Consider the following 13,361-nt stretch of genomic DNA (forward strand, 5'->3'; position numbering starts at 1 on the left):
TCATCTCCTCGCCCTCCCCCTCCACTGTATTAACACTAACGTAATTAAAGGGCTGGTTTAATGAGGAGACAAAAGAAAATCTATAACGACAGGGAGGTTAGTCCCACTATTCACTTTAAATTGCCAAGTCTTATCAGGATGCAAATATCAAAAGTTTTCAGGCTCACACAATAATACAACTACTTAGGGTGACCTTTTAAAGAGGCAAAATGTGGTAAAAATTTTCTTCCAATAATCTCCTCAGTGAACACAGGCATTTTATTTATTTCATCAGTACTCACTGAGCATTTACTATGTGTTGATCGGCAGTATGAAAATGTTCTAGTTCCAGTTTGCTGCTCAACACTTGCATATGTGGCCTTGAGCAAGTCACCAAAGTCTCGGTTAAGTCTAATTCTAACCTGTAAAATGGGGATGACACCTTCCTTGTCCTACAAGGCAGTTGAGAAAATCAAATGAATGCATGTGCTGGTGCTCTGCGAACAAGGCAAAGCCATGGTGGTGATGACAGTAACCTATGGCTTTGTATCAATCCGAGATGGATAAAGTAAGGTGCTTGTCAACAGATTTAGTCATTTAGTGAGGAGAACCAGATACGCTTTAAGATACGAAGTCGAAAGATACAAGTATGTGATAAATGTCATAAATGGCGTAAAATACAGAGAATGGTCAAAAAAGATGCTGTGCAAGAGGAGCCATCTCATCTGAATCCCAAGGGCAGGCAGAATTCAACAGATGTAAATGGGAGAAGAAAGGAGTCCATGAGGAGTTGCTGAACGGCCTTTGGACTGAAGAGAAGAGCACAAGGTGAGGTTCATGCATGGGTGTAGGGGGTCCCTCAGGAGTGCAGGCTATGTGACAGGAGTGAGAATATGGCTACAAAGGTGAGTTAGTCAATTAATATTTATCAAGTACTGTGCCTACTAAGCGCTAACACTGGGAACTCAAGGATACATAAATAAGAGCAGTGCTTCTCAAGTTATCTCGGGTGAAGGACCTATTTTCTGAACTTCTAATCCATCACAGACTGATGTGTAGTCATATGCACATACCAGGACACAGCGCACCGCACAAGCAGTTCATCGCTGCAAGTTCGCCAACACCGAAACTAGTCTACTCCCTGTACCATGAGAAAGTCTGCTTACATGAGTCTACTTGGATATTGTGGCAATGTCAGGTCACTGTGCGTTTCTAAGATATTAAGTCTCAATTTCTATACATATCCCATTGCAGAAAAGTGGCAAATAGTAGGTTTGCTAGCACAGGCTGGAGGACCACACTTTGAGCAGCTCTGAGCTAGAGCCTCATCCTCAAGGGATTCACAGGCTAGTGGGTTGAAACCAGATGCGAGAGCTTGAATATCTTGAACTAGAGAACTGAAGGCTCTGAGCAAGGCTGTGCTTGCTTGAGAGGCTGTACAATGGCAGCAGACAGCTCAGCTAGGAGACAATAGCAGCAGTGAGAAGGCAAAGGAAGGGACAAGGAGTCAAACTAGTGGGCGAGAACTGATGGGATCTGGTGGCAGACCAGAAAATAGAGTCAAAAATTTTGTGTCTGGATAACCAATGAAGCAGTGTTGCTATCAGCAAAATTAGGAATCCAGGGGAAAGAACTGGTTGAACAGAAAGAAATTAAACTCTGTTTCACATGTAATTTGGGTGAGTGTGTCAACAGGAGAAAGCAAGGTGAAATTATCCTGCTGGCAGCTGAAGTGGAATTAATCCCAAGAAGAGAAATAAGAGTTAGAGAAAAATTGAGGAATATTTACCATGGAGACGAAAGGTAAATGATGAAGTCCTGTGAGTACAGGCAACCAACCACCAAGGCACAAAACAGAAAGAGAGGTGATCGAGGAGAAAGACGTAATATCCACATTTTGGACAGATTAGAGGAGGAGAAATTATTAATGATGCCATAGAATAGTATCAGACTCAAAAATGTGAATATGAGAAAAAGAATAAGATTAAAAGAAAAATGACTACTTTTAATCTGATGTAATATTTCCATCTGAAGGAATAAAAATTCAATCAATAAAATCAGCCCTCTGCTTACAGAAACTAAGTGAAACTCCCCTTAAATCATTCCACTAGTTTCAGTTTAAAATATTAAGGCAGAATTATAAGCAAATCTGACCAGATTTCTGCCCCCTCAGCTCAGTGGTCTGAAGGGAAGCAGTTACCTACTCATGATCATTCCACATTTACATGTACAAAAGTCTATTCTGGTATTTAAATATCCTGTAACTAATCTCATCTAAAAAAGACCCAATTAGAACCAGAAATCTGAAGAGTTTACAAAGCTCTTAATAAGAAGTTACTTCCAAACATATTAGATTGATCTCGTTTGTAAGCTAATTCAGATCAAGAAAAATGATGCTTTCTTATCCATACCAGGTAACTTATAAATCCCCTCGTGCTTGCTACCTGAGGTCAAAACGACCATCGTTATACCTCTGGGTGGCTGAATTTAAAAAGGGCTCAAATTCTTGAATATGAAGGTTTTCTAAACCCAAGTGACTCAGAGGCAAATAACGTTAACAATTTAGAAAGAAAGTTAACAAGACAAAGTGTTCAGTTCCCTATCCTGTCACACTCCAAAAAGTTCTCAAAGTCAGATAAATTATTACCATTTGAACTCCCTGAACTAAGAATTCTAGGTCTGCAAATTGCTAACACTTCCCCAGGTGCGACAGGCTTGATTCCTTTAGTCTGAGGAAAGGTAAAGCAAATCAACTCTTTGTGGAACTGGAATGAATGGGTTCCCTGGGGCCAAACGGGTAAGAATGAGATGAGAGAGGAGCAAAAGGTGATGCTACTTTATACTGATGAACAGGCCTGAGTGAGGGTCTGGGGTTATCACCAGAGAGGAAAGTAGGTAGTAAAACAAGGAAAGAACCATCAACCAAAGAGGTGAAAAGATGCCAAGACGGACAGCTGAGCAGGATTCATGAGTACAAGATCTCAGCAGGTAATAATAACAATATGTAACATTTGCTGGGAGAGTGAGGCATTTACTCCATTCCTTAAAACTCTATGAATTAGATTCTATTATTAACTGTAATCTAGAGATGAGAACACAGCTGCACAGAGACATTAAATATTTCGCCCAAGATTTAATGTGGTCATCACTCCCTGGCTAATGGGAAAGTTAGTTTGGTTGAAAAAGTATCAAATTGGGCAAGTTAATATTAAGGCCTAAACCTAATAGGTTGCTTTGCAGGAACTCAAGCCCAATGACAGGCTCTTGTTTTTCCTTAAAAAAAGAGAAATTTAGAACGGCTTCCTCCTTGTGTATTGGTTCTTTGTGCATTAGAAAGTAAAACTGAAGTTTACATACAAAGGGATGATTACTGGGCATCTGTGATGTAGCAAGGCTTGTGTTAGTGTTTTCAGCTGGAGTTTAGTGCGATCAGGATTCAAAATGCAGGTTCCCTTGTTCTTGCAAAGGCTGAGAGTGGAGATTCTGGCCAAACTTGGGCCTACCAAGAGATTATGAGTTTTACATTTTTGTAAAGAACTGTAAACTACGGGCAGACCCATCTGGATAGAGAGAGAGAGGAAATTAAAATAAGTAAATTAAATAAGTAATAAATTTAATTTAATGAATATATTATATTAAGGAAGCCAAGGAAGGGAAAAAAAATTAAGGAGAGATGCTCAATGGTGTCAACTGCCTCAAGCCACAGAAAAGTAGGAATAAGAGAGAAAAATATCCACTTGGCTCTTGATACGGTTTTCATTCACCATAAATAGCTCTCTCTGACTCGATGGGCCTACTGATTCACACTAATTAAAACTGGGCTCAAACTTGCAAAACCAACTAAGACCTTCAAGATATGTGGTCACTCATCAGTGAGAAAAAAAATTTTAACAAGTTTCAGGCATGAGCAGACCCTACTACTAATCATTATACTTCCCTCTGGGCAAAAATAGCAAAGCGGGCCCTTATTGTAACTAACCAGCCTGCTTGCCTCGACAGAAGAATGCCACCAAAAGGGCTATAACCTACCCCCCAAATATAAGCCAACCATTCAAATGGGATATATATCTTTAAAATGGTTACCTTAGATCCACATGTTTAATGTGAGGCATTTTTCTTAAAGCCTGTAGCCTAAGAGTCTCCATACAGTTTCCAGACATACAAAGCTTATCCACAGCAGTCAATTTCTCCAATACCTCTGGAATGTCAGTGAATTCATTGAAAGAAAGACCAAGATAACTAAGCTGATGCATGTTCTCCAACTCAGCAGGAAGGGTCTGGAGAAAGTTTCCATCCAACAAAAATGTCTGTAAGCTATTAAAGAAAACATAAGAATTAGAAAGAGAATGTATAAATTTTACATCTTTATTATTAACATACGAGTTCCATAAGTATAGATCATAATACCAGAAAAAGAAAATATACTATCCTTTGCAAAATGCTAAGGACAGGGCCTGAGGCAACAGTACACCAGAGAGAAATGATCAGAGATAAACATCTTAATCTTTTACTGAAAACGAAAATTATGACCAATTTTCCCAACTTGGATAGGCATAAATAAGAACAACACGAGCTGACTGCAGTGTGAATCAGCCCAAATACCCATCTTTCATTGTTATTCTAAAAAATTAACTTCTAGGTCTTAGAATTCAACGTAACTCAGGAAATGAGAAAGTAACCCCTCCTCCCATATTTAGACACACCCACCTGTAGGGGTCTTCGTTCTAAACAAGGATATTTTAATTTTTTACAAGATTCTGAAAGAAGCTAACAAATGAACTCTACACAAGAGCATGATCTCTTGATTTGGGACCAAGAGACCAACATATGACCAACATAACAAGTTAACTAATCTCATGTGCTGCGACCCTGATGCAGCTTTCTGGGGGTTTCTGAGAGATACTTTGCAGCAGGGTTTGAAGTACATACTTGTGCATAACTCTGACGGCTGCTGGGACTGCTCGGAGGGCATTGCAGGACACATTCAGCTCGGCCAGCGTTGGAATATTGCAGACTGCTAATGGGAAGTCCCCTAAATGATTATTGGAAAGGTTAAGACTCTTCAACTTGCTGAACCTATTATAATAAAACGAAAGAAAAGACAGATGTCATAGATGCATAACATCACATGATTTTGGCATAGCCTTAGAGATAATCTAGTCCAACTCTAATTCAGCTGAGCAGAAAAAGGAGCCCTCAGAGGGTAAGCGAGAAGCAGAGCTGCAGAGCTGGAGTGCACATCTTCAGACTCTAAGGCCAGCGTTTTACCTAAAATATAAAGATGATATTTAAGAACAAACGTCACTCTAAAATAAGGTTGAATATTTGAGGCGGTGAGTTTGCTGGAGTGAATTTTTTAGCTTCACCTTGGCTAGCTTAATTAACACCCGTGTGAATGACAACAGAGAGGAAGGAAAAGAACACCGATGTAGCTCTTTAGGATTTCTGTTACCCCAGACAAGTCAAAAACCTTTCTGCTTCCCTTCTCTCCAATCCAAACCTGAAATAAAAACTTCACAATTAATCAAAACTACACTGTCTCTAAGGGTACCAGTTTTGCAGTTCCAAATTGAAGAACCAATGACCATTCCTCAATCTCGATCCTATACTTGCTCCTGCGAACCACACACCCTTCCACGAAGAGCTCTTCTCATCTCACTCTAAGGACACTTTCCTCACCTAGCCTCTTCCTAGCTCTCTCCAACCTTTCCTCCTTTTCTTCTTTTTTCTTCCCCATCTCCTCCTTCCTACCCCACAGTTAGGAACTCCTCACAGATGTGCTCTTCGTTTTCTTCTCTCTTTACACTGTCTTCCTTGGAAATCGTTTTACTACTCTGTGGACAACTCTCTCTAACCCTATCACACACCATCTCCTCTCTGTTGACCCACCCTACAACATTTCCAGTCCAAAACTGAACATACCATCTTTATCCCAGACCTGCACTTCTTCCTGCTCTATTTTTGTTAATGGCTCTTTCATTTTCTGTTGTCCAAGCAATTAAAGCAATTCAAGAAGTCACCTCTAAGTTTGAGGGCACTTCTCTGTGTACTCTCGCATTTGGCCCACTGCCAACATCTACACGTTTTCTATTTTGAGATGAGAATCAGATGAGTTATTGCATTATGCTAATTATTTTATAAACTGGCCAAGCCTAAATACTAGGCAATGTGTACTATGCCTAGAACAGACACATCTTAAAAATAAACCCAGTTCAATCCAATCAGCATTTTAAGAAACTGTCATGTGACATCTTTATTGAATTTTATAATAAAAAATGTAAAGCTTTGTTCTAAATGGCTATATAAATTTTATTCTAAATAGAAAGCTGACAATGTACCTATTTGACAGATTGATAGCTATTTTCTTGACAGAGTAATTTTATTTTATTTTATTTATTTATTTTTGGTGGGGGAGAAATTGAAAAGAATAGTTTTATTGCTTTGCCAGGCAAAGGGGGCCACAGAGGGCTAATGCTTTCAAAACTGAGTGTCCTGACCTGCAGGGGCTAGTGAGGAGTTTTATAGTAATGGTTCAAAGAGGAGGGTGTGATCAGCTCATGGACCTTCTTCTGATTGGTTGGTGGTGAGGTAAGCGGAAGTCAGCATCATCAACCTTCTGGTTCCAGCCAGTCCGTGGTCTGCCTGTTGTGGCAGCATACAGTTAACTTCTCCCACCTGGCGGGGGTTTCAGTATCTGGTTTCAGGACCTAATGAAGCCCAGGTTCTTGATGTCTCATCGCAGAAAGAATTCAGTGAGAGACAAAGTGATGGGTAAGAAGTGGGTTTATTTAGACAGAAGCACACTCCACAGACAGAGTGTGGGCCATCTCAGAAGGTGAGAGCGGCCAACAGAGTAATTTTAAAGTAAAAAACAAAACAAAACTTAAGAATTACCGCTAAACGTGAATAATCATTTTAAAATTTGTTTTGTATTTTATGATTTGATTCATTAGTCCTACTTAAAACAAAGAATGTTTATTCTCTGTTCTGATTATCTATGATCTATCCAACACACAAGCTAGAATTAGAGGGTCTATTATTCCTAGCCCAGGGGTTCTCAAAGCATGGTTGGGGGACCGTGCAAGAGGTCCTTTAGATCCTTTCAGGAGATTCTCAAGGTCAAAACTATTTTCATAACAATACTAAGATGTCATTTGACTTTTGCCACTCTCATTTTCTCCCAAGTGTCCAGTGGAGAGTTCCAGATGGTACATGTCTTTGTGATAGCACACCTGATTAGAAACAGAAAGAGACTTGAGAATCCAACTATCTTCTACTTAAGCCAGGCGTTAAGAGTTGCAACAATATAAAATAAGAACATTCTTCTCCCTATTTTTTCTTGTTATAGAAGGTAGTTATTTTTCATAAAAAATACATATGTTAACAAGAATGGGGTTTATTATTTTTCTAAATGAATTACTATATATGAAAATATTTCTCAGTTTAAATTTCTAACACAGTAAATATCAATAGTTTAATCCACAGAAATAAAAGCTGCTTAGGGTCCCCTGTTTTTGAGACAGTAAAACAGTCTTGAAATAGGGTTGCCAGATAAAATACAGGACATCCAGTTAAATTTGTATTTCAGATAAACAACAAATAATTTTTTAGTATAAGTATGTCTCAAATGTTGCATGAGACATACTTATGCTAAAAAACATATATTTTTTTTTCTGAAATTCAAATTTAACTAGATGCTTTTTCTTCTTCTAATTCTGGAAACTCTATCCTGAAATAGATAAAACTGCTGTTCTAGTCCAAACAAAAACAGTACCCTACCTTCTAGATTTGTATCCTCATTTGGTAGAACTGGCCACAGTTTTAAAATATGCATGCAATTAAACTGAACTTTTTTTTAAAAAGTTCCTCTAGGAAGGAAAAAGACCCTAGACATTATCCAAAACAATATAGCACAAAGACTTCAGAAAGTGGGGAACAGAAGGATTACAATTCCAGTAATTACTCAAGATGGAAAGTGGAAGCATTGGCTTTTGGAAAAGTATTTGTCAATAACAGGGGGATAAAAGGTATATTCATCTATGCAAACAAATTTTTTAGGACCATACCATTCCTGAGAAGAAAGGCAAGCAGCAGTGAGTTGAATGAGTAAAAGGCAGGTGACAAACTTGAATGGAAGAGGAAAAAAATAGTTAAGTACAGGCCAAGTGCCCCTATAGAACAAGGAGTTTGGGCTCCCTTGGCCTAGAGCTGTACTGTTTGGTACAAATACCACGAGACCCAGGCGGCTCCCGAGCATGTGAAATGGGGCCAGTCAAAACTGACATGTTCTCTAATTATAAAATACATACTGGATTTCAAAGACTTAGTACAAAAAAGAATGTAAACTCTATTAATAATTCTTTATAACTGATACTTTTGATACATTGAATTAAATAAGCTATATTATTAACATTAATTTCACCTGTTTCTTCTTCCTCTTCCTCAATGTGGCTACCAGAACATTTAAGATTACTTATGTGGCTCGCATTATATTTCCATTAGAGAAGCATTCTCTCCATACTAACAATAAGCAGGATCCTGGAATTCCTTACCCAAATGACATCTTATCTGTTTTCAGTGCTTGTGTGGGCCTCTTCCCTGGGCCCACCCGCCCATGAGTATGTGCACCCATAGGCCCTAGGAGTGGACAGAGCTTGGACACATGGGCTGTGTGTCCTGCAGGATGAGGGATAGAGTCGGAGACGGGAAAAGATGAGATTCGGGCCACTGAGCCAGTTCCCCCCATGCAGCCATATCCAGTGCAGAATCCCAAGGGGTCTGAGGAGTATATAGATAGAATTCAATAAATTTGAATCTAGAGGTCATCATAAAAGTATATTTGTGAAGGTAGGAGGCGAGAATGTGTTTTATTTAACAGTTTGTTAGCTTAATTATAAATTAAATATTTAGATATGTGGGCTGGGGCCTCCATTTATACGCTTGCCCTAGACCTATACATTTTAAGGGCTGATTATGATTTATAAGTGTCCTAAGTTTCTCTCGCTCCCTCTCCACCTCCCTCGTAGCCTGCCCTGCACAGCCCATCCCCCAAATTCTTCCCAGAAAAGAACACGATGTTCAGCAGACTTGTTTAGCAAACAAAGCACGGATTGTTTCTGAGAACTCAAGTTCTTGATCAGAACACAGTAAAACTCATCTGTTTTGGAAACTCTAACCCTTAGCCTTCTTAGAGGTCCACTTTTTCTTTATTTATGTAGAAAGCAGTCGGATCATAGGCATCTGCCAATTCAAAAACCCCTTCTTAGAAAAATAAAAGTCCACCTAGAATCCACTTCCCTCTGGTCTTCAAATGGGTGAAACAGATACCTGAAGGCAATGTTTAAGTTAAGAGAGAGATAAGAGATCAAAGTGGGGAGTGGGTGACCTTTCCTCCCTTTACCTTCATTTTAAAAGAATGCAGAGGAGAGAGCAAGGTGACAGCACACTGTTACGGAAGAAAAGACCAGAAATCTCTATGTCTCCTACAAAATTAAAGACTTTTAGCTCTGTCATTCTTACAGGTGAGACAGATAAGTTATCAAATGTGCACAGGCCCAGATTCTAAAATAAAACTTGGCTGGCTTTGGAAAAATTGCATATTTGGTGAAATATTTTAAATAATTTTATTTTTGAAACTAATATTACAGTTCTTAAACCTTAAAATAAAATCCTTGAAATGAAGTTACATTATATTCACTCAGGCTGCAGATATCCCCTCATAGCTGTTCAATATAGGAAGTAGAGGATGATCAGAGAGAGCATCACAAAATTTAAGACTAATAAAAATTATTTTAATGACGATTGTAATAATTACAGTTATGAGTTTATCAATAACAAGAAAGGATTCTTTTTGATACTGTAGAAACTAAAAGGACAAGAAACTGTGTGGTTTGTTTTTTAAAAACATCTGTTATACGTACACACACACACACACACACACACACAGTGCCAAGGCTAAAGAAAACTACTCAAAGTAGATATACCTTCCTTATTTCTCAGGGCTATCAAAAGTGAGAACAGACGGGGCCTTTCATTTCCCAAGCTCATAGACAAAGAAACTAGGCTCAGAGAAATGGTGTGACTATCACATACAACTTGAATCTACTGCCTTTCAACATCAGTACTACTTCTCATCTCTCCCGCCCTTCTTTTATTACATCTTATTAAAGAGTTAAATGTAAATAGATATCACTTACTAACAATTCTAAGTCACAGGTCAAAGAACGGCCTCAGAGTAGTGTGTGGAAAGCACTCCTTTTTCACCCTCATTTCCCTCTATAGAGGGTGGCATTATCGGCCCTGGAGGATAATGAATATTTTGAACACTATTGTACATTTACCTTCAAACAAATTCAGGCACAGCCCATGCTCCCAAACTACCCAACAACCTGAAAAGACTGACTTCACTTTCCAGAGCAAGCAAAATGCTTTAAGGAAAGAGATATTAACTCATGTTCATTTGTTTTATATAGAGCTCGGAGTAGGGAAAAGAAATCAAGTTAACATTCATCCAGTCTAACAGAGTAATCTTAGTTCTCAAAATGAAGTTACACGGCACAGTATCACATTTAGCAAATGGCTTCTCTTTATTTTCTAAGGAGCACCTGCTCCCAATGATTTTATTTTGCAGTATTTATGGATGCCCAATGCCATCCACATAAGATATCACAGTTGAGAAAAACAAACACACAAATGCTGTCAATTTGCATATACCGCCCTGTCCTGGGCTTGTTTTATTATGATCACTGATGTGCTTAATCTTTTCTCCTTTCTCAGCATTTATCCATTCAATCTATCCACACTCAAAAATTTATGTACAAGTTTCTTTCTGCATCTGAGTTAAAGGTAAGGGCTACATAGCCTGTATATATTTAGGAAATAAAACCAAGTAAATAGCATGATAACTATTTGGAGACATAATACTAATTAGCTTTAGATCCATCTAAATCTTTAGTAATTTTCCTTCCAGGAACTAAGGGTACAGTACTAGGAAAGCTTGACTGTAAAATAAAATGACAGTATGGTAGAAGTAGTTCTATTTTTAAACATACTCTAAATGTGTTTAAAATGAGTGTCATACACTACACTCATGAAGCGGAAACCACATTTGTCTTACTCAACGAGTCAAAGAAAAATCAATATTACTTTCTGGAGTTATTATTCCCCACAAGTGGGTCAATTAAAAAAAGACTCCCTGGGTGACCGGATTTCCGTATCATAGTAACAGTCCAAGTTTAACTTGTTTTTTTCCCGCGGGGGGACAGGCTAATACACGTTGGAGATTATTAGGCTTCGGTACTAAGTAATGAAGGCCCTGCTTGAGGACTGGAGCTGTGAGCCTAGCTCCAGGCTTAGCCCTCTGCCTTCCATTAATTATTAATTGTGAAGAGCAGGTTCCCTCATGGTCTGGAGAGCTGCACCTTAGTGGAGAGGTGCCAACTCTCAGTGCTCTGTAATACAAACTGTATTTGTTTCTAAGAGAAAAATTGCTTTTATTTGGTGACCAAATTAATACATGCTCTTTTTAACAAGTCAAACTCTAGAAGCATGTAAACAAAATGTTAACAGTCTCCTACTTCCTTCCAAATCTCATCCTCCTGAGATAACCAGTGTCTAGAGTCTGGTATATATCCTCCCAAAGCTTTTCTTCCTTGTAAAACACATACATGCGTAAGTGGGTGATAACCTCCCTCCCTCTTTTTTGAGTGGGATTGTACCACACGCTTCTCTTCTACAACTTGTTTTCTCATCTAATACAAACAAATCATCTTTCTGCGTCAGTACGTTAAAATCTAACTCACTCTTTTGACAGCTGCATAATACACAGAGTACAAAGGCGCCACCATTTATTCCACCCCTCTGCTGATCGACACGGAGTGCTTCCAGTCTTTTGCTGATAGAAATAATTCAGCCTGTTTGTGCATCAATGATTTTATTTTGCAGTATTTATGGATGCCCAATGCCATCCACATTTTTGAAACCCAACAAGCTCTAAAAATTCAGAAATTTTTCTTTGATTCATGTGGTGCCAAAAATGATCTAAACTGATGTGAATATTCATCTGTTCCCTTTAGAAATATAAACGTGTTTGCTTATGGAGTGCTGTCCCAAACCTTGAGGGAGGTATTATACAATATACAGTATAGGCATCGTATTATCTTTAATAACCTGAAAATCTCTGAAATCTGAAACACAAATGGCCTCAAGAGTTTTGGATGAGGGATTGTGAACCTGTATTTCTAAAAGTATAACTGTGGGTCTAAGAGTTTGTACAATTAAAAATTTTTTTAACCTTTCTTATATTTTATAAAACGTTTAAAGGTTACTTTCCATTTACAGTTATTACAGAAGATTGGCTATATTCCCTGTGTTGTACAATACATCCTTGACCCTATCTTACACCCAATAGTTTGTATAGTTCCCACCCCCATATATATTTTTTAATCCATACGGCAAAATTACCAAAAAGTTGTAGAAATTCATACTCCCAATCGGCCACGCAGGAGAGGGTTTCTTTCCACGCTACCTTTACTACCATTTAATGTTAGCATCCTTTGCATTATTGCTAATCTGATGGGTAAAAAGTTGTATCAGGTCATTTCAATTGCTATTTCTCAATGAAGTTTATCTTGTTGTGAAGTTCATCTTCTTTGAAATACACAGTCATGTTCTTTGCCCATTTTTCTCCTGGGTTGTTCACCTTCTACTTATCAATTTGTAGGAGCTCCCTGAAAACTATGTGCCTCTTGGTGTCGTATGATGCATGTGTGTCACAGGACACCCCAGCCTATGGTTTCATTTTTCCCACTTTGCTAATGCTGACTTTAGCCACACACTAATTTTAATTTTTATTTGCTCAAATGTGGCCACTTTTTCCTGTATGGAGTCTATGTTTTTCACCTTGTTTGAGAAGGTCCTCTTACCCTAACCCAAAGTGGCACAAATGTTCTCCTATATTTCCTTCTAATATTTATATATTTTATTTTGCACATTTAGACCTTTACTTCACCTGACATTTATTTTATGTTAGGTGGAGGTCTAACAATTTTTTTTCTGGTAGCTAATTATGCCAATATCATTTATTAAATAAACCATCCATTTCAATTTCCATTCAATTTAAATAAATTTCATAGAATAGGGGAAGAGAGAACAAAAAGAGAAGCTTAGTGCGATTCCAGTAAAACAGACAAAGAAAAAGGCTTGGGTAAAAACAAGCTGCATTTACTTTTTCTTTCTCTTTTCTTTTCTTCCAAGAGAATTTATAAAATCAAGTGCCTGTATTTTTGTCCTTCCTAAGAGCCCACTTTGTGGTTTTGAGTCAGCAAAATGCTTTAATAAAATTATTAGTTTGATAGAGTAGCTTTTCTCTTTTATCTTTAGAA

General features: G+C 38.1%; 1 protein-coding gene across 1 annotated transcript in view; it reads right to left on the reverse strand.

The window, feature by feature from the left end:
- The window catches only part of PHLPP1 (PH domain and leucine rich repeat protein phosphatase 1), a 214,813-nt gene that overhangs the window by 53,580 nt on the left and 147,872 nt on the right, over window positions 1-13,361 (reverse strand). The window contains exons 5-6 of the mRNA XM_082416908.1: window positions 4,909-5,055; window positions 4,063-4,293 (exon numbers count right to left, since the gene is read on the reverse strand). Of these exons, the coding sequence (XP_082273034.1) occupies window positions 4,063-4,293; window positions 4,909-5,055 (378 nt within the window). The remainder of the gene's footprint in view (window positions 1-4,062; window positions 4,294-4,908; window positions 5,056-13,361) is intronic.

The sequence above is a fragment of the Balaenoptera physalus genome, assembly GCF_965194825.1.
Source record: "Balaenoptera physalus genome assembly, chromosome: 12".
NCBI classification, from domain to species: domain Eukaryota; kingdom Metazoa; phylum Chordata; class Mammalia; order Artiodactyla; family Balaenopteridae; genus Balaenoptera; species Balaenoptera physalus.